General features: G+C 42.6%; 2 protein-coding genes across 3 annotated transcripts; one reads left to right on the top strand and one right to left on the bottom strand.

Annotated features, from left to right (window-relative positions):
- The first annotated feature begins 6623 nt into the window (after positions 1 to 6623).
- Positions 6624 to 12475, top strand: LOC124124927. Of its 2 annotated transcripts, XM_048391134.1 has the most exons (4): positions 6624 to 6867; positions 9223 to 9294; positions 9455 to 9544; positions 10876 to 12475. In XM_048391134.1, exons 2-4 carry the CDS (start codon positions 9231 to 9233, stop codon positions 11535 to 11537), a joined length of 816 nt encoding a protein of 271 aa, XP_048247091.1. In that variant the 5' UTR covers positions 6624 to 6867; positions 9223 to 9230; the 3' UTR covers positions 11538 to 12475. The 2 variants fall into 2 exon arrangements, with proteins under 2 accessions (XP_048247091.1, XP_048247092.1); XM_048391135.1 differs by lacking the exon at positions 9223 to 9294.
- A 1443-nt stretch (positions 12476 to 13918) lies between these two features.
- LOC124139541 (leukocyte elastase inhibitor-like) lies at positions 13919 to 20703 on the bottom strand. The gene is made up of 3 exons (XM_048390937.1): positions 20520 to 20703; positions 15957 to 17297; positions 13919 to 14974 (listed from the first exon to the last, which is right to left on the bottom strand). Exons 1-3 carry the CDS (start codon positions 20698 to 20700, stop codon positions 14844 to 14846), a joined length of 1653 nt encoding a protein of 550 aa, XP_048246894.1. The 5' UTR covers positions 20701 to 20703; the 3' UTR covers positions 13919 to 14843.
- Positions 20704 to 22662: the final 1959 nt, after the last annotated feature.

Raw genomic sequence — 22662 nt, 5'->3', positions numbered from 1 at the left:
TAATGATAAATGATCTATTCGAGGGCTTATCCCCTAAACTAAACACTTCAAAATTCGCGGATGATGGAGCCCTATGGATCCGCACAAAAAGCATTAAAATGGCAGACAACTTAATCCAAAAATCTCTAAATAAAATACAACAATGGGCAGACAAATGGGGCTTCTCCCTTAACTCAGATAAAACAACAGGAATAGTATTCAAACATAAAAACATGAAACCTGCCTACCCAATCCTCCAGCTAAACAACCAAACAATCAAATTCCAAAAACAAACCAAATTCTTAGGACTTATTTTCGATCAACACCTCACCTGGGAGGCTCACGTCCAAAACCTAAAAACTAGATGCAGCAAAGACCTTAACACATTAAGATGTCTCACCGGCTCTAACTGGGGAGCCTCCAAAGATACCCTCCTCTCACTATATACAACACTAATTAGATCAAAACTAGACTACGGCTGCGCCATATACAATACCCTAAACAACTCTCTATCTAAAAAACTTGACTCAATACAATACCAAGCCCTTAAACTAATTACACGCACCCAACATGGCACCTCCTATACACCTCACTTCAGGCCCTTACAGGAGAAATGCCACTAAATCTACGCAGGGAACATCTAAGCCTTAATTTCTGGGCCGCGTCCCAAACAAACCCTCTTATCGAAAACCTAATTAACCAAAACATAAGCCCAAGAAACCAAGCTCTAGCTCGCAAACACCCCTTACTCACCCCAATATCCCAAAGAATAACTAACTACCTCAATGAACACCAAACTCAAAATCTTAAACAAAACTGTAAAAAATCAAATATCTTCACCCCTAAACTCAAAATACCCCAAATAGACACAACGCTAACTAACCAAATAAATAAACAAACCGACCCAAACATAGCTAAAACCACCACACTTTCTTACATACACGAAAATTGGCCAAATTGGTGTCACATATACACTGATGGATCTTCAGACCCGATCTCCAACCACACAGGTTTCGGAGTCCATACCACACAACCAGTTATATCCACACAATCCTACCGACTCCCTAACAACCAATCTATATTCACAGCCGAACTTATGGGCATGGCCTCAGCCCTGCATAACCAACAATCAAAAAAAAAAAAAAAAATCCTAATTCTCACTGACTCGCTTAGTGGGTTACAAGCCCTCCAAAACAAAAATACCAAAAAACGACCTAAATTAATAAACCAAATACTTAAAAGCTCCAACGACCTAACAAAAGCAGGCAAACAAATAACCTTCTTGTGGATCCCCGCCCACGTAGGAATTTACGGCAACGAAAGCGCCGATAAAGCAGCTAAATTATCTCTCAAAATACCAGAAATAAGCCTAAACCTACCCATCTCAAAATCAGAAATTAAAAGTGTAAACAAACAAAAAATAACCAAAAAATGGCATAATCAATATCAAAACTCAAATAGCCAAATCCAAAAAGTGCTCAGAAAACCACTAGCCAAACCTAAAATCCTACACCCCTCTAAAAAAATTGACAGATTAATTACAAAACTCCAAACAGGACACACGAACCTAAATAACCACCTAAAACAACTTAAAAGACACACCACGGGCAACTGCCCCCACTGCAAACAACCCGAAACCACAGAACACGCACTCATCCACTGCACCCACTACCAAACACACAGAACCACACTACAAACCAACCTCAATCTAAATAAGGTTCCTACTCTAGATGAAATACTAAACCCTCAAAATAAACTAGAAAACTTCAAGGCCCTAGGCGTATTCCTAATCAAAACAGGCCTAATTAAGCGCATCTAAAAACTAATTAATCTACCAATCCCAAATCCAATAAACATACAAACACCCACCTCACCCGGCTCCCTTAGTTCCCTCCTCCACCCACCTCGGCATTTATTCCAAATTTTAAAATTTTAAAAAAATCGATATAAGCAACCCCTAAAAGCCCCCTCTTGGGTTGCACACACCACTTTCACCCTTCTCGGAATACACTAAATGGCCTGGCCAGGCCCGTGTGCGAAATACGCTGCAGTCGGAAAGCGCACGTTAAATCTTCTATATCAGTCAGTCCCTCATTCAGTTTTTAGAAACAACAGACCCCGAAACATTCTGTCAAAACCTAACTAACTTCATAATCAACGCAGCCAAATCCGCAATCCCCTTCAAATCATCCAACCCAGGAAAACCCACTGTCCCTTGGTGGAATGAGGAAATAGAGCTAACTAGACTAAAACGCAAATCAGCTTTCAACAGAGCTAAACGAGACCCCTCTCATCTCAAAACAGCTCATGAACTAAACCACCAAGTCCAAAACCTAGTTAAAACTGCTAAAACCAAAAACTGGAAAAAATTCTGTGAGGAGCTAAACCACGCCATCCGAGGCATCAAACGGCACAAAAAAAGCCCCAATATAAACAACTCAACAAACCCCACCCAAAAGGCCAACAACCTAGCCAAACACTTCTCTAAAGTTAGTAGCAACAGTAACTTCAGTAAGAAATTCCAAGATAAACTAAAAAAAGAAATAAAATTCTCCAAAGAAATCAGACAAGACAACCTAGAAATAAATCAACCTTACACCATAGAAGAACTAAAACACGTACTAAACAATAGAAAAAAAGGAACAGCTCCTGGCCTAGACCTCACCTCTTACCAAATAATCAAACACTTACCTACCAAACTACTCCAAACTTTACTTAAACTATACAACCTAGTTTACCTAAACGGACAGGTCCCATCCTCATGGAAGGAAGCTCTAGTAATCCCAATACCTAAACCAAATAAACCAGCAGATCAGGCAAACTCCTATAGGCCCATCTCCCTAACCTCAAATCTCTGCAAAATAATGGAACTTATGACTAAAAATAGGCTACAGCACTACCTAGACCAAAACAACATCATAAACCCCGACCAAAGCGGCTTCACTCCTGGCCGATCAACCCTCGATAACCTTGCCCGACTAGAACAGGATATAAAAACAGGACAGCTAAACAAGCAATACACCATAGGCATATTCCTCTACTTCTCTAAAGCTTTCGATATGGTATGGCACCACGGGCTAATACAAAAACTAAAAAAATAGGACTAAAAGGCCAAATAATAAACTTCATCCAAGATTTCCTAAACAATCGCAAAATTACCGTGGGTATAGACCATACGCTATCGGACCAGTGTCCCCTAGAAAATGGCACTCCCCAGGGCAGCATTCTCAGCCCAACCCTCTTCAATATAATGATAAATGATCTATTCGAGGGCTTATCCCCTAAACTAAACACTTCAAAATTCGCGGATGATGGAGCCCTATGGATCCGCACAAAAAGCATTAAAATGGCAGACAACTTAATCCAAAAATCTCTAAATAAAATACAACAATGGGCAGACAAATGGGGCTTCTCCCTTAACTCAGATAAAACAACAGGAATAGTATTCAAACATAAAAACATGAAACCTGCCTACCCAATCCTCCAGCTAAACAACCAAACAATCAAATTCCAAAAACAAACCAAATTCTTAGGACTTATTTTCGATCAACACCTCACCTGGGAGGCTCACGTCCAAAACCTAAAAACTAGATGCAGCAAAGACCTTAACACATTAAGATGTCTCACCGGCTCTAACTGGGGAGACTCCAAAGATACCCTCCTCTCACTATATACAACACTAATTAGATCAAAACTAGACTACGGCTGCGCCATATACAATACCCTAAACAACTCTCTATCTAAAAAACTTGACTCAATACAATACCAAGCCCTTAAACTAATTACACGCACCCAACATGGCACCTCCTATACACCTCACTTCAGGCCCTTACAGGAGAAATGCCACTAAATCTACGCAGGGAACATCTAAGCCTTAATTTCTGGGCCGCGTCCCAAACAAACCCTCTTATCGAAAACCTAATTAACCAAAACATAAGCCCAAGAAACCAAGCTCTAGCTCGCAAACACCCCTTACTCACCCCAATATCCCAAAGAATAACTAACTACCTCAATGAACACCAAACTCAAAATCTTAAACAAAACTGCAAAAAATCAAATATCTTCACCCCTAAACTCAAAATACCCCAAATAGACACAACGCTAACTAACCAAATAAATAAACAAACCGACCCAAACATAGCTAAAACCACCACACTTTCTTACATACACGAAAATTGGCCAAATTGGTGTCACATATACACTGATGGATCTTCAGACCCGATCTCCAACCACACAGGTTTCGGAGTCCATACTACACAACCAGTTATATCCACACAATCCTACCGACTCCCTAACAACCAATCTATATTCACAGCCGAACTTATGGGCATGGCCTCAGCCCTGCATAACCAACAATCAAAAAAAAATAAAAAAATCCTAATTCTCACTGACTCGCTTAGTGGGTTACAAGCCCTCCAAAACAAAAATACCAAAAAACGACCTAAATTAATAAACCAAATACTTAAAAGCTCCAACGACCTAACAAAAGCAGGCAAACAAATAACCTTCTTGTGGATCCCCGCCCACGTAGGAATTTACGGCAACGAAAGCGCCGATAAAGCAGCTAAATTATCTCTCAAAATACCAGAAATAAGCCTAAACCTACCCATCTCAAAATCAGAAATTAAAAGTGTAAACAAACAAAAAATAACCAAAAAATGGCATAATCAATATCAAAACTCAAATAGCCAAATCCAAAAAGTGCTCAGAAAACCACTAGCAAAACCTAAAATCCTACACCCCTCTAAAAAAATTGACAGATTAATTACAAAACTCCAAACAGGACACACGAACCTAAATAACCACCTAAAACAACTTAAAAGACACACCACGGGCAACTGCCCCCACTGCAAACAACCCGAAACCACAGAACACGCACTCATCCACTGCACCCACTACCAAACACACAGAACCACACTACAAACCAACCTCAATCTAAATAAGGTTCCTACTCTAGATGAAATACTAAACCCTCAAAATAAACTAGAAAACTTCAAGGCCCTAGGCGTATTCCTAATCAAAACAGGCCTAATTAAGCGCATCTAAAAACTAATTAATCTACCAATCCAAAATCCAATAAACATACAAACACCCACCTCACCCGGCTCCCTTAGTTCCCTCCTCCACCCACCTCGGCATTTATTCCAAATTTTAAAATTTCAAAAAATCGATATAAGCAACCCCTAAAAGCCCCCTCTTGGGTTGCACACACCACTTTCACCCTTCTCGGAATACACTAAATGGCCTGGCCAGGCCCGTGTGCGAAATACGCTGCAGTCGGAAAGCGCACGTTAAATCTTCTATAGCAGTCAGTCCTCATTCAGTCTTGCTTGACAACGGTATAAGGATCTATACCGGGGAAACGTCGCTTTTTACAGTATTAAAGAAGTTGTTATCCATAAAAAATTGTGTCTATGTTGTCATCCGCCAACTTCTAAGTAATGTCTATCAAACAAGTTAACACAAACATAGTTTTCTCGGTTCGAGAAACAAAATATCCGATAAAAACAATCAGGGGTAATGCATATCTTAATATTAGGGTATCACATCAGTACAATAGAGAATTACAACTTTTTGACATAATGCAAGTGTTATACTCAAGGGGAATGATGGCCAATGTTATGCGGTAATTATAGTTGTATGTTAGCGCTGTATACTGGGGTAGGGCAAGAGACACAATTAAGTTACATAACATAAGTTGGCTGCAGTTTTACGCAAGTGGTTTTAATGCCGTTGGATACCTGTTACAATAAAGAAAGAAAACACAAAAAGTACGTATTTGTTGAATACAATTTTAAGAGAGTGATGCAATAGATATTTTAAAAAAAATGTTTGGTTGAGGGAAATATATGGCGCTGTATCAGAATGAGTGGTCAGCCGGGGTTTTAATAAGTCAGCAATCATATCATATGCAAGCAAAGTGGACCACATCAGTGTTTTGACATTAAATTCTAAAACTTACTGGATTGGGATGGTAATTTAAACGATGATTTTAGAGTATTTACTATTTGAGTTATTTAGTATGTGATTAGGGGCGGTCGGGTAGCCTAGTGGTTAAAGCGTTCGCTCGTCACGCCGAAGACCCGGGTTCGATTCCCGACATGGGTACAATGTGTGAAGCCCATTTCTGGTGTCCCCCGCCGTGATATTGCTGGAATGTTGCTAAAGGCGGCGTAAAACCATACTCACTCACTCACTAGTATGTGATTAGCTGCGACTTGATTAAATTTACATGAGTTAACATTTAAAGTAGGACTGCATACAATGCAGAAGAAAGTCAATCACCGCATGGTTTATTTTACTAGGTCATTTGGTTGAGGTACCAGTACATGTACAGTTTAAGAGAAATAGGTGGCCAATAAATTACGATAACTATATTTGTATGCCGTAAGCGCAGCATACTTGGGTAATACGGGAGACTCGATTAAGTTACATAACATAAGCTGCTGCACGCTTTACGCACGCGACCTCACTGCGAGTCTGTCGGCTGTTTTCATACCGTTGGATACCCATTACAGAAGAAGAAGAAGAAGAAGAAAATTATTTTATTTTCGTGTCACACACTGTACAGCAGTGACAATAAAAATACACAAATAGTGTGTACAGTGTCCGGCCGTTATGGCCTACGAGACAAAGTGAGAAATATCACAGTACATACATATACATAAAAATGAGTTATCACCAGTTATCACCGGTTATCGCCAGTTATCAGAACATTCTGATACTAAGATACATGGAACTAGGCTGGTAGAGACGAAAGACACAGTTGTCTTCGCTCATACATGTGGTGAAGAAGCGCGGCTAGGGGTGTGACCACCTTATTGTTCCGCATAAAGAACACGGTCTGATCGGCAGCGGACATTACAATAAAGAAAGGAAACACAAAAAGTAAGTATTTGTTGAATACAATTTTAAGAGAGTTATGCAATAGATGTTTTAAATAATGTTTGGTTGAGGGAAATATATGGCGCTGTATCAGAATGAGTGGTCAGCCGGGGTTTTAATAAGTCAGCAATCATAATATTATTATATGCAAGCAAATTGGACCACATCAGTGCTTAGACATTGAATTCTAAAACTTACTGGATTGCGATGGTAATTTTAAACCATGATTATAGAGTATTTACTATTTGAGTTATTTAGTATGTGATTAGCTGCGACTTGATCAGTTTGTGTAAGTTAATACTTAAAGTATAATCCTTTATGTTTTGATCATAAGTTACCAACATGTAACACATGGTAAATTGACATGGTCCAAGCTTGCAAACACTGGCGTCATCATTTTTTACCTTTTATGCCCAATGGATTTTACTTCGTTGTAAATCGAAACTGGTTATTCTCTCGTGTTAACGTTTTATATTTCAACAACAATGGTTTCCATGACATGAGTATACGTATTGACTGATACCTTCTATCTGTCGTCAACCTGCACCTACTTATATAGTGGAGGGACGCATAGCAAACTCTGATTGGTTTAGTTTTGAAAACATTATTTTAAGGAAAAATTACCGTGAGACAGCACGTTCTCAGCTACAGTCCAATCTAATTTAAATCAGATCTAAGTTATCGCTATCGCCAAACAAAGATCTGAGGACATCCCATTACGGGTCACGTCAGAACGACCTTTCGCGAACTTTGACCGACCACTGAACCCAATAACAAGAAGTCGATATCAGCCTATAAGAAAGCAGCTTCCTCGAGCTTTACGGCACTCGTCTCAACCTGGCGACTTCCATTTCAGACTACGCTTGAAAAATATATTGACACAGTTCTCGATTAAAATTTTGAAAACTAAAAGAACAATCCGGAATGTCAAATATATGGTTGTGATTGTATGGCAGTGCTTCCCACGTACTGCGCAACGCCTCCTCCGTTCAAATGTTTATCCAACGGAAGCGAGAGACAGACGATAATTTTGACGGAATCAGTCGTACGAGCCGTAACTGTCGTTCGGAATACCCCGTGTTAACGTTTTCGAGGTTGCATGATTAGAAAACACATTCCGAGTGTCACTTTCATGATCTGGTAAGTGACGCTTTCATTGGTCGGATGAAAGGTCGTTCTGACGTTATCCGTAATGGGATGTCCTCAGATCTTTGTTTGGCGATAGCGAGAACTTAGGTCTGATTTTGATGAGATTGGATACATTCATACATAGTCATGATGACCCCAGTTGTACAGGAGACTAGCATAAAAACACACGACCTGTTTAGCTGTACAGATGACGGGACAGTTCACAATCCTTCCCCACAGACTTTCTGGTCCTATTAAATAACGCCCGGGGGCGTCCGCAAACGTCCGGGAGCGTCCGGGAGCGTCCGGGCAATGGCAGGGAGCGTCCGGGAGAATGATACTAAATAATAAAGTGTATTCTATATAATTGTGTTCTTGTATTAATTATACAAAATAACATATAGCTGAATTTTTTATATATTTACCCCTATTCTTTTTAAATGGTGAATCTGCGAAGCAAATACGATTTGATTTTATTCGAACTGACGAGGTATTCGTAACGTAGGCTTTGAAGGATACAATGTAAATTGCTTATGGAACAAAAATAATGTTCTTTTATCGTGTCATATTCTGTATACTATTTCATAAGTAATACTGAAAGACAGACGTTTTCAAAAGTTCATGCGTGGCCCCAGATGGTTCACTGAGTGTAAAACGTCCGGTACTATAGCGTCTTTCTCCTAATGATGAAAGGTATGATGGGCACATCAGAAACCTGTGATTGTGGGTTCGAATCTCAGTTCTCCCTGAATATGTTTCTAGGTTTGTCTGCACCAAACCCATGCCCGTGGTTTTCACCGAAGTAGTAAACGTCAGATACCTGCATCAATTGATATGGCCCACCACGCGTTTACGATGTGATAATCCTATAAATCCGCGGATGATTCGTAACTTACCCGCGGATTATCCAGGGATTATTCGCAGTTTTACCCCTCTGCAAATGGTACTTTTGCACATAGAAACACACAGATGCATATTTCAATATCATGTCTTGTTTCGTTGTTGTTATATACAGTTTATACCACTTGTCTCATGTCGTTTATTTAGTGAATGAAAACGCATGACATGCTTCCCAATGTATTCAACCATTGTGTCCGGTTTGCATAACTCCTGGGTCCACTTGCACAAAGCGATCTTAGTGATCATCTTAGCATGCATGGTAATGTATGTGGGAGTCGTATGCCATACACGTATACACTGTGGTATCAGTGTTTGTTATTTCGTACACAGGACTAAAGATGGGACTGCTGCCGGCAGTTGTAAGCGCCACCATCATTGTAGCCATCCCTGTCATTCAAATAGGTACGTGGTCCCTTAATCATTGTGGAGAGAGAGAGAGAGAGAGAGAGAGAGAGAGCGAGAGCGAGAGAGAGAGAGAGAGAGAGAGAGTGTTCAGCTGTATAACCTATATGTGTTTCTAACAAGAAGACATATATTAATCGATTCGAACATTCTTTTCCAGGCATTGTGTACAGAATTATCTGGATGCCGGACAAACCGGAAGTCGACAAAAACAATTGTGAAAATTCATGTTTTGATACCATCTTTAAAGGTAAGCTTCTAATACGACTCCATTAATAATTTAGAATGAGAAGTAAGTGTGTGTGAGTCTGTGTCTGTGTCTGTGTGTGTCCTTTTCAAGCGTCCCCTGTCTTATTTCCGGTTACATCGACGTTAAACTGCTCACAAGTATCGTGTGTAAGACCATTTCTATTGGTCGGTCAATGACCGTGAAATTTACGCTCAATTCATACAATATTTGGCCCTCACTCTATGAAGGTTCACACTCCAATGGTTGGTTGGTTGGTTTGTTGTTTGGCGCCGCACTCAGCAATACTCCGGCTATATGACGGCGGTCTGTAAACATTCCACGCAATGAACACTTAAATCTTGAAATCAATTCCTAAATGAAAAACTCTCTTCATTTGCGAAACGGAATATCTGGTGGGTAAATTGTTTGGCTTAACGTGGCTTGAAACAGTATTCCAGCTTTATCATGGTGTGTTTACTTATGCGAGAGGAAAGGGCGTTGCTAGGTGACAGGCTGCTGAGAAATGAACCCCATCATGCACCGCGGTCCTGATCATGGTCATATTCGACGCCCTGAATATAACCATGCGCTTCGAATCTGTGGAGGTTTTTTCCAAACATGCGGTGTATTAACTGGAATACTGTTAAAAGCAGCGTTTAATCCCGTCACTTCGGGACTGTCTCGAGCATGAATGGACACGCCTATTCGTCACCACTCGCCCCTTTCGGTAACCTGCAAGAAGACTCGTCCCCTTATCGATGAATGTTGATGCGTAAATACGACAAACCAATCAGAATACGCGTATGATTTCAAGTACTTCGTCAAAGAATCCCTCAGAAATAATTTTTGATTTTACATGTCTTGCATCTAAAAATATACCCAAGACACCGTAAAATGTGTTCAATCATATTGTATAATTCCGCACGTCCCGATGTGCTTTAAATTGCATCTGAAATATATATAATACATGGGGACATAGATGTGAACCATTACGCAACGAGTTGACAATAGTTTTAGGTATGCCCGTTTGCGCTAAGACGGAACCCGGTCGCTAAGATGGCCATGAGAAGGGCACGAGTCGCTATTCGGCTTGTCCCGGAATAACACGAGTTGGTGCGACACGCCGCGACACAACTGATTTACTGTTCAAAGGGGCGTAAAACACAACTCACTCACTCTCTCATGAATATTGGTGGTTTTCCATCTTAACCTCTCTTTTCAGGGGTTGGTGGGGCAGCCTCGTCGTAAAAGCGTTCGCTCTTGAAGCTGAAGGCCTGGGTTAAATCCTAACAATTTTGCTGGAATATTACTAAAAGCGGCGTAAACGTTTACTCACTCACTCATGTTTTCAGGCTCCTACGAGAAGAGCGGAAGTAAGCATGGGTACAAGCACGTGTACTTCAACGCCACACGGCAGACCATGTGCGTGTGGGTCATCACCTTTGTGTATGTCATCCTTGGATACGAAGCACTGAAGCTCTTTTTCTCCTTCCTCTTCTCTCGCTCCCTCCGACCAATCATGGCGATTCTCTTCTTCGCCAGTGTCTACCCACACGTCTACGCCTGGTGGGCAATATTCAACTACTACAACGACGATTTCTACCTGATGTTCAACCACCAAATATTCTTCTCAGTCACAGAAATGCTGTCGACGTACGCAATCTTGAAATCATGCGACAGACACTCTGAAAGGCGTGTTGTGCTTTATAATTTAATCATAGGGGCTGCTCTTGCACATGTTATTATTGGCAGTTTGGACCAATTCATTTCTCATATTATACACAAGGAGGGCAAACCTCACCAGGAATGGCGGGACATCGGGCTCCTTGTCCCCGACATCATGATGGTAGTACTTCCGGTTGTTGATTACATGAAAGGGGAGATAACTCTGAGACCCAGATATATATTGTCGGATCTACGTGAACGTTTCACCAAGGATAAATCATCAAGGACAAATGCTTTAATTTTAGTAGGCTATGTGGCCGGTTTGCTAATAACAGGGAAACTATTATAAGTAATTATACATTAAAGTGGCCTATTAATGTAACTAGTATAGGTCAAATAAGCCCTGCCCGAACTCCGTACACGAATTTTGTGCGAACCCGAGTGAAGCAATGTGTAGAGCAGGCGCACGTCAGATGCTGAGCATGTTGCACGAGACATATTGCGATTGATGGGACCTCTGCATTCACGGGTGATGGTGGGTGCGTACTGAAAACAAACCCGTGAAATTTGACCATATTAAAGCACGTCACCTAAACAGTTAAATGACGATATTTAAAGAAACCAATTGTTGTCTAGTTTTTTGAGGGGCAAAAGAAAGCATACCTATTATACCTATGAAATTGAAAATCGAACGAACTGTGGTCAAACTTGATTGTCTATTTAACCATCACTCATTCCTGCAACAGTTTGTAAAAAGTAATCTGTTGCTGGGTAATTATGGGCAAAAATAAATTGGTGAAGACAGGGGTTAGAGTGAGTGAGTGAGTGTGATTTTACGCCGCTTGTAGCAATATTCCAGCAATATCACGGCGGGGAACACCGGAAATGGGCTTCACACATTGTACCCGTGTCGGGAATAGAACCCGGGTCTTCGGCGTGACGAGCGAACGCTCCTTACTGGGGTAAGAAATGAACACCAGACAACACGACACCTACCATGTTTGAAATGTAAATGTGTGCCGAAACAATACAAATTTATATGATTTTCAAAGAATAGATGCCTAACATACACATAAGAGGTTGTGCTATATGCGAATTATTATTATTATTTTTTAATTAAATCTTATTAAAAAAGATAAAACCATGTTGAAGTATTGCTGGAGGGCTGACTAAAAGCTCGAGTACAGTTCATTTGTTGGATATGATATCGTTGAAAATCAAACACATGATATATTATCAATAAGACCCGTGAAGACCCGTAAAAGGCGACTATGCTTGTCGTAAGAGGCGACCTACGGGATCGGGTGGTCAGACTCGCTGACTTGGTTGATGCATGTCATTGATCCCAATTACGTTGATCGATGCTGATGATATTAATCACTGGATTATCTGGTCCAGACTCGATTATTTACAGACCGCCGTCATATAGCTGGAATATTGCTGAGTACCGCGTTAAACAACAAACAAACAATACCAGGCACAGAACACGTCCCGAACACAATATTGCTTGTTGTAAGATCCGGGCAAAGAGCATGATGTGGTCAGGCTCGCTGACTTGGTTGATGCATGTCATCGATCCCAATTACGTTGATCGATGCTGATGATATTAATCACTGGATTATCTGGTCCAGACTCGATTATTTACAGACCGCCGTCATATAGCTGGAATATTGCTGAGTACCGCGTTAAACAACAAACAAACAATACCAGGCACAGAACACGCCCCGAACACACTATTGCTTGTTGTAAGATCCGGGCAAAGAGCATGAGGTGGTCAGACTGGTTCACTTGGTTGATTGCGTGTCATCCTACCCCGACGGCGTGCTGCGTTGCTCATGAGTTTAACCATTAGTTTGCATTTTCAAGACACGATTATGTACAGGCCGCCGTTTTATAGCTGGTATATGCATATAGCTGGCGACGTTAAACAAACAAAAACACATCTAAGGAGATAGACTAAAATCTAGTCTCTGAAATGAACATATCGTACATAAAAAAACCAGTTGTTCAGTTATCTTAATAAAAATATAATAAAAAGGAGCCCAGTGACTCTCTTCATTTTCAGATGATACTGCAGTGATCTAGACTTGCCAAACATTATAGACTTGCATGGGGTTTATTTGATATATATTTGTATCAGGGTCTGTAAGACAGACTACTAAGGAGACAAAGACTGTTTTCCTTGAATGATAAGTATAGATTTAGTCAGTTAGAGATCGAGTTCTGTTTCCGCCGCATTGTTCAGTATTTCGGTAATATCAAGGCGTGTCTGCTTGATGTGGGAGGGAAGCCCGAAGGGACGCAGCCGCTGGACGGTTACCATTCGGTGAAACCCACGAGCACGGGTATGGTGCTGACAAACCAAGACACGTGATCAAGGGGAATCTGGTTTTGGCTCTTCATGGGGGCGTAGCTCTGCATAGCGAATTTAGCGTCTTGGACGAACCCCCCCTGATGGGGAGAAACAAACAGACACAAGGTGCACTTTAGGGAACACGTGTCACATATTGAGAGGGGTTCGCTAACTTACATTTAGGCTTTAGTTTAACGATTAATACAGGACTAAAACTTGTTCTCCATCCCTTGTTAAACCGGCGTGTTCACGTTGTAACGCCAATGCACATCACTCACTCACTCACTAACAAACAAACAACCCTGGTCAACCACCAACCCACTCACTCGATCTTTCACTCACTGGGGAGCAGAAAGATGTTCACAAAACCAACACAATTTGAGGTGTACAGTTTATTTCGTGAAGCTGTAATCGAAACTACATTGGTATTAAGCTACATTGGTATTAAACTACATTGGTATTAAACTACATTGGTATTTAACTACATTGGTACACTGAGAGTATTTAAAACAGAAAATCAATGTTCTCAAGAGCAACTGTGACGAATCTAAATTCGACTGTAACTTGAGTAAGCAAACTTCATGATACATTTGTGTATGAGCGATATTTGTAAAACAACCTTCACCTTTGAATGCGCATACAATATTTGTTTGGACGATAAAAATATAAACTTTAAGGGTAGCGCAGGCGCAACCTACCCAGCGAACCAGTCTTGTCTAAACAGTTCGGTGTTTGTTGCTTAGCCCAGACATGATTTCTGATGCATGTACGCAACAACGTTGGACCCTGTGAATATATTCTGTTCAGTCCCGGATACATTACAGACAGGTAATAAAATATATAGACACCGGTAACTCGTATACAACTTTAGTAATGAAACCCGCATACGCAGACATGGAAGAGATAGCAGAGTGGTACGCAGCCACGACCATTAACAGGCTTTAACATTATATAACACATTGTCTGATTGACACTCAACAATGACAATGCATATTAAAAGGAAACATCATTATGAATTAAATTTGTAAAACATTTCAACCGTTGCCACAACGCCGTCAACAGCTGTATGACCTAAAGTAACTTGTGACAAAAAGACGTAAAAACTCCCTTTCTGGGCACAACACCAGTGTTATAACTGTGGCTTTGCAAAAGACATGTTACTCTAAATATAAAAAGATCATATAAGCATCGTTTTGTGATTAAACAGCGCATGGAATGAGTGATCGATGACTACCTTTAAATATATCCAACTCCCTGCAGCCTCTCGCATGTTTCGCTGCTGGGAGCCTATGTGCACGGTACCTAGGTTCCGCCAGAGAACTTGCCGACGAAGAGGTTGAGTTTGGAGACGTTGTCTCTGATGAAGAAGAGGAAGGGGTGGTCACAGCGGAACACCGGCGAGGGTGGCTGCATTCCTGCGAACGACCTCACCTCTGGAGAAGACATCATTTTAGTTACGACTTACTCGAGAGTGCAAAAAGCGAGGTGTGACTTAGTAATTGAATTTCAAATTTAGGGAAAAGATTAGTGTGAGTGAGTTGGGTTTTACGCCGCTTTGAACAGTATTTCAGTTGTATCAGGCGTGTCAGCTTGATGTGGATGGAAAGCCTACGAAGATGCAGGTCTTAGACGTTCACCACTTTGGTAAAAACCCACGAGCACGGATATGGTGCTGACAAAGCTAGAAACATAATCAGGGCGAACCGGCATTCGAGGTCTGGCGTGTCCAAGGGACGCAACTCTGCACAGCGAATTGCGGCGCCTTCGATGTTTACCACTTTGCTGAAAGCAACGAGCAAGGGTTGTTGATGACAGACCAGTGTCATTATCTGGCATATGAAACCCTGATGAGTGGATCCTGGCTCAGACAAGGGAGGCAACTCTTTTCGTGACGAGATGAAAGTTTTGATTAAAATAATAACATGAACGGAACTAGGAGCTGTCGGTGAGTTAGGTAAGTGGTGTGTGTGTGTGTGTGGGAGGGGTGTGTGTGTGGGGGGGGGGGGGGGGGGGGGGGGGGGGTGGAGGGTGGGGGGGGGTGGAGGGTGGGGGGGGGGGGGGGGGAGAGAGCGAGCTTGAATGTAAACATCACACATGTCATATTATTTTTATATTCATCTAACCCCTGTCTTAATACTTCTCGATTATCTTTCGCAACATAGTTTTCTTCCGTGAGGCCCGCGTGGTGACCCCGGCTTAGACCTGGGCCCCGGCAACCTAGGTTGATAGTGTGAGGGAGCATTATGGATCGGGAGGTCAGGCTCGATGACTGGTTTAATCATGTCAATTTGCTCCGGCTCGGGTGTTGCTTAACATCAATCACTGGTTCGCCTGGTCAAGACTCGGTTTTACAGGTTGATTATTACCGAGTGCGGCGTTAACAACCAACAAAAACAACAACAGAAGCATACTCACCTATAATAACAGCCGTGGCAGCCGCAGCCTCGCTACCCTCTTCGTTGACCTCTACGACAGCTTTGTGCAGGACGTCACTGATGTAGGCGTCGCTGGAGCTGGTGATGCCGGTGAAGTCTGCTAGTCCTGCCGAGAACGGTCTGGTCATCCCCATGGTTTGCAGAGCTTGCGTGACCGATAGTGACGTCTCCAGTTTAAACCTGGGGAGAAACACCTTCAGTTTGGCTGCGATGATTGTGTCAAGGGTGCTGGCGAGTATATCCGTCGTCAAGGCGTCTTCTATGGTGGTGAGGCCAGCTTCATCATCAGGCAGGATTATAAGCATGCTGAAACGACCATCTTCATAGGGCAACTCCAGCAAGCGAGCCGCATGACCAGGGACAGCCCCCACCTTGAAGTCAGCTTCAACCTCCATCATCTGAACGGGGACCTGTTCATTGGGTGTTTTCCTGAACAACTGTTCGCTGGTCATCTCAGGTGTGAAAGGTTTCTGCCATCTAGCCTTGAAATAGATAGCGTTGACTAGTACCATGGCGGTCAAGCGAGTGATGGTTCCTTGGTTGATGATGGTGGGGATGAGGTTGTTGGTCTGGGCTGACACCCACTCGTTGATGGGACCCTCTGGTCCGGCCGGGTGTCCCCAGTCGAACGAGGAGATATTGGCTTGGTAGAATAAGCCCAGTGCGTCCGTAAACTCCTGCAGTATGTCCAACTCAGGTTGTAGATATATACTATTAGCCGTCTTCAGCGTAGCATTGCCAGGGTTGTTGAGGAGTTGGTTCAATTTCTTCGCTGCCAAACGCGTGCGTCTTCCAAGGCCACGCAGTGACAGAGCCTGCTTCATCTGAAACGCTGTTTGATGACGAGCACCCATAAAGGTCATGGTCAACGCTTGGTGGATGCTGAAAGGAGAATACACAACGTCGGTAGCGGGCAGACCTACCTCCTTGTGGAAGTTTGTGATAAAGCTATTCTGTGCCCCGACGAGGGATGTGATCAAGCGCTGAACCCTGTCAGGCAAGCTGGCGAAAGACGTAATGGGTTGGCCCCATCGAGCGTGAGCTTGACCTTGGCGATGGCCATGACCTCTCCGACCTTGTCTGTTGCCTCGTCCCGGTGCTTGACCATGACCTCTCCGACCTGGTCTGTCCCTGCGCCCTGGACGCCTTCTCCCCCCTCTCCCGGCGGTGTCTTCCTCCTCGTCTTCGCCTTCGCCTCTTGGCCGCCCGCTGTGACGACGTCCTGCGTTCTGCCTGCGACCTCCCCGTGCGCCTCTTTTCAGTCTAGCCAATACCTCAACCTTGTTGTCATTCTCAGATGCATCACTTGTGGCGTAAATGACTGAAAAAATATGAGTTTTAATTTATGGTAAGCACTGGACCAACACTGGATTCGGGGAGTCTAGTATCCTCTTTAATTCCCACTGAAAGACAAGGTTCCCACTAAGATTCGGTGGACCTGTTACTGCTACCCGTTAAAGATTCATGGTATCTGTTTGTCCAGTCGTGTCTTGATAAATCCCATACAAGTCGGCTAGACGGATGTCGTGACGTCATAATGTTTGATTTGATAAGGGCCCACTTACTTGTGACGTCACAACTGAATCAGTTACCACATGGATAGTCAGATAGCGCTCAAAGATACACCTAAACGTCACGAGGAGGCACATATTTTATACATGACGCCACTGGCCGTGGGTAGCCTAGTGGTTAAAGCGTTGGCTCGTGACGCCGAAGATCCGGGTCCGATTCCCCACATGGGTACAATGTGTGGAGCCCATTTTTATACCCCAGAACGACGCACATTCGTATGGAGGACTAATCATGGACATTATACCCCGGACAGACAAACATTGGTGCGGAGGATTAGCAATGGACATTGTATCCCGGACAGACAAACATTATAGAGAAGACTAGTTATGGACATTACATTATTCCCCGGACAGACAAACATGGGTACTGAGGATTAGCAATGGACATTATACCCGGACAGACAAACATAATAGGGAAGACTAGTTATGGACATTATACCCCGGACAGAAAAACATTATAGGGAAGACTAGTTATGGACATTATACCCTGGACAGACAAACATTATAGGGAAGACTAGTTATGGACATTACATTATACCCCGGACAGACAAACATTATAGGGAAGACTAGTTATGGACATAATACCCCGGACAGAAAAATATTATAGGGGAGATTAGTTATGGACATTATACCCCGGACAGACAAACATTATAGGGAAGACTAGTTATGGACATTACATTATACCCTGGACAGACAAACATTATAGGGAAGACTAGTTATGGACATAACATTATACCCTGGACAGACAAACATTATAGGGAAGACTAATTATGGACATTACATTATACCCCGGACAGACAAATATTATAGGGAAGACTAGTTATGGACATTATGCCCCGGACAGACAAACATTATAGGGAAGACTAGTTATGGACATTACATTATACCCCGGACAGACAAACATTACAGGGAAGACTAGTCATGGACATTACATTATACCCCGGACAGACAAATATTATAGGAAAGACTAGTTATGGACATTATGCACCGGACAGACAAACATAATAGGGAAGACTAGTTATGGACATTACATTATACCCCGGACAGACAAACATTACAGGGAAGACTAGCCATGGACATTACATTATACCCTGGACAGACAAACATTATAGGAAAGACTAGTTATGAACATTATGCCCCGGACAGACAAACATTACAGGGAAGACTAGTTATGGACATTACATTATACCCTGGACAGACAAACATTACAGGGAAGACTAGTTATGGACATTAAATTATACACCAGACAGACAAACATTATAGGGAAGACTAGTTATGGACATTACATTATACCCCGGACAGACAAACATTACAGGGAAGACTAGTCATGGACATTACATTATACCCCGGACAGACAAATATTATAGGAAAGACTAGTTATGGACATTATGCACCGGACAGACAAACATAATAGGGAAGACTAGTTATGGACATTACATTATACCCCGGACAGACAAACATTATAGGGAAGACTAGTTATGGACATTACATTATACACCGGACAGACAAACACTATAGGGAAGACTAGTTATGGACATTACATTATACACCGGACAGACAAACATTAAAGGGAAGACTAGTTATGGACATTACATTATACCCCGGACAGACAAACATTATAGGGAAGACTAGTTATGGACATTACATTATACACCGGACAGACAAACATTACAGGGAAGACTAGTTATGGACATTACATTATACCCCGGACAGACAAACATTATAGGGAAGACTAGTTATGGACATTACATTATTTTTTATTATACCCCGGACAGACAAACATTACAGGGAAGACTAGTTATGGACATTACATTATAACTCGGACAGACAAACATGGGTACTGAGGACTAGTTATGGACATTATACCCCGGACAGACAAACATTATAGGGAAGACTAGTTATGGACATTATACCCCGGACAGACAAACATTATAGGGAAGACTAGTTAAGGACATTATACCCCGGACAGACACACATTTTAGGGAAGACTAGTTATGGACATTACATTATACCCCGGACAGCCAAACATTATAGGGAAGACTAGTTATGGACATAATACCCCGGACAGACAAATATTATAGGGGAGATTAATTATGGACATTATACCCTGAACAGACAAACATTATAGGGAAGACTAGTTATGGACATTATACCCCTGACAGACAAACATTATAGGGAAGACTAGTTATGGACATTATACCCCGGACAGACAAACATGGGTACTGAGGACCAGTTATACAGCGTAATCCAATGACCGCCGATTATCAAGGCGTTTTCATATCATCATAGTCAATATTTGCTATTACATCTTCTAATTAATCCCCAATTAACTGTAGCAGACTAGCCCATTTTGCATTCACGAAGGTGCAGTATCCTAAATCAAATACTGGTGATTACTAATTGGTAATTAGATGAAGTTGGAAGTTGTAGTAGTCAAAATAGGGATGAGTACATATGTTTATATATAGATTTCCATAGGTTTGTCAGTATTCGCCGCCTCCGTGGTCTTGTGGTAGAGCGTCCGCCCGGAGAGCGGAAGGTCCGGGGTTCGATCCCCGGTCGCGTCATACCAAAAGACGTTTAAACAAGGTACTTGTTGTTACCCTGTCTGGCGCTCGGCATTAAGGGGCTAAAACAAGGAGTGGTCGGCTCGGAGTCAGTATACTGTGTCTGAGTGGGGTATTCATGTTAAACTGCGGCATGGTATCTCAGTGAGCTAGCACTATAAATCGGCATCAGTCCGGACTAGTACAAGCAGCCACACACACACATGTGCATGCACGTCGCTATATAAGTGCAATAATCTTGGACGCGACGTTAAACCCGATTTCACCTCACCTTTGTCAGTATTCATTGATGAAGGGACAAGTAGTTAGATGAAAAGTTGTTAAACAATACAGAAGTTTAACCATATAAGTTTCATGTCTTCATCATAACATCAATTTCATAAAAATATTTAAAAAATATCTCACCTGCAGCCAGCAGAAGACAAAAGCAGATGACAAGCGTGAGTTTAGACATGTTGGGACGCCGTTTCTTGGATTGTAAGCCGAGCCAGTTTGCTGACTCCTCAACGGGATGGAAGATTCCGGAACGGGACACTTTGTGGTCACTTGAGATGCTCATCAGGGATGTTTTGGCGCTCCAGATCATAACCTGGAAACAAACGTTTTCAAACGAGTGGTTCTTGCCGCTTTCCGTTGGATTCATTGGTTTGTTTGTTTGTTTGATGTTTAACGCCGTACTCAGCAATATTCCAACTATATGACGGCGGTCTGTAAATAACCAAGTCTGGACCAGACAATCCAGTGATTGACATCATGAGCATCGACCCACGCAATTGGGATACGATGACATGCATCAACAAAGTCAGTGAGCCTGACCACCCGGTCCCGTTAGTCGCCTCTTACGGCAAGCATGCTGAAGTCCTATTCTAACCCCCGATCTTCAAGGGTCACCAATGTATGTTTTAGAAAATGTACATGTTTTAAGTGGAACTCGGCTCGCAATGTGTGGGTTATTGGCCCGGACCAGACACACCGTAACTTGGCTGTAGACTCTGGAAAGTGTCCCTGATGAAATTATATGGATACAATCGGAATCAGGATGATGCAGCAAGTAATCCGCTGAGAGGGTAAGACTTCCGTCCGTATCCCTCTCCCCCCCCCCCCCCCCCCCCCTCTAAATGTACCCTGTGTGTAGGTCTTTGCAAACACTCCATGTAAACTTAGTGATATTTACTCCCAATTGTGTGCACAATGAATTATAAACCCTTCTGCCTACTTTGGTGTCCGCTATAGACTAAACTGAGTATTTATGAATCAGAAAGCAAAATATATGAACGCGAACCAAATTCGAAGAAATGAATTAAATAAAATGTTGCCCTATTTTTAGTGTTCCTGGACATGCGAAATAGTTCTCAAAAACGCAACCAGTTATCGTCCTGCACTCGCCGCGCAGTGACCCTCTTCCTCTAGGGTTGCGCCGATCACAAGACGGACCCATCTGTATGCTGTACTCCTGCGATCGGATATCGCAACTAAACGCACAGTCTCTACAGCGGCCACGTACCGACCTCGGACATTAGTGAATGAATGGTGTGGTACGCCGCAGTCTAAATTTAATTCATTTAAAGATTCTGGACCCGCCTTTGCAATACACCACCTTTTCACTGCGGTCGGTAAATAATGCAGTTTGTTCCGTGAGTCGCACAGTTTGGTTCAACGCCGCTTAGAACAGTATTTCAGTTATATCACTACATGTCAGCTTGATGTGGGAGGAAAGCCCGAAAGTGATGCAGGTCTCAGACGTTTACCACTTCGCTGAAACCCACGAGCACGGGTATGGTGCTGACAAACCTAGAAACATAATCGGGGCGAACCGGGATTTGAACCCACAATCATAGGTTTCTGGCGTGCCCAAGGGACGCAACTCTGCACAGCGAATCGCGGACGTTTATCACTTTGGTAACACCCACGAGCACGGGACAAATCCGAAAGTATTATCGGGCTGAAGCGGGATTCCAACCCACAATCTCTTCCGGGTGAAGATAAGCGAGATGGAATGGGGTTTAACGTTGAGGTCCAGATTATTGCACTTACATAACGACGATTAATCTGGGTTTTTATAGTGTCAGCCCACTGAGGTACCAAGCCGCTAGGGCTGGGACGAGTCCAAATTTACTACCCGGGTACCCACCCCTCTATTGCCCGACCCTACCCGGGTACCCACTGTGGGACTCAAGAGATGGGTATAAAATGTCCGATTCCAATTATGTTTGACCATAGCCCTGGCACAACGTCTTTAGATACGTGTATCAAACAATCTGGCCATGCATACACTGAAGTTGACTTAAGTGTTATCTATAACCATATGAAAAGTCAGAAGGAATGGGTGCATAGTCAGAAAAAAATGCGAACATTAGTGACTTGTAGTGTAACCATAGAGTTCTAGATAATAGACAATATATCACGTGACTGACCACGGGTCCGGGTAGTCCAGTGGGTACCGGGGTCCTGCTCACGGAGGCGGTTGGTAGATGTTCTATCGTCTAGACCACTGTGGCGGTTGGTAGACGCTCTACCACTCGACCACTGAGGCGGTTGGTAGACGCTC

This window comes from Haliotis rufescens, unplaced genomic scaffold, assembly GCF_023055435.1.
Source record: "Haliotis rufescens isolate VD_foot unplaced genomic scaffold, xgHalRufe1.0.p SCAF_9, whole genome shotgun sequence".
NCBI classification, from domain to species: Eukaryota; Metazoa; Mollusca; class Gastropoda; order Lepetellida; family Haliotidae; genus Haliotis; species Haliotis rufescens.
This window is presented reverse-complemented; position numbering and strand designations above follow the sequence as displayed.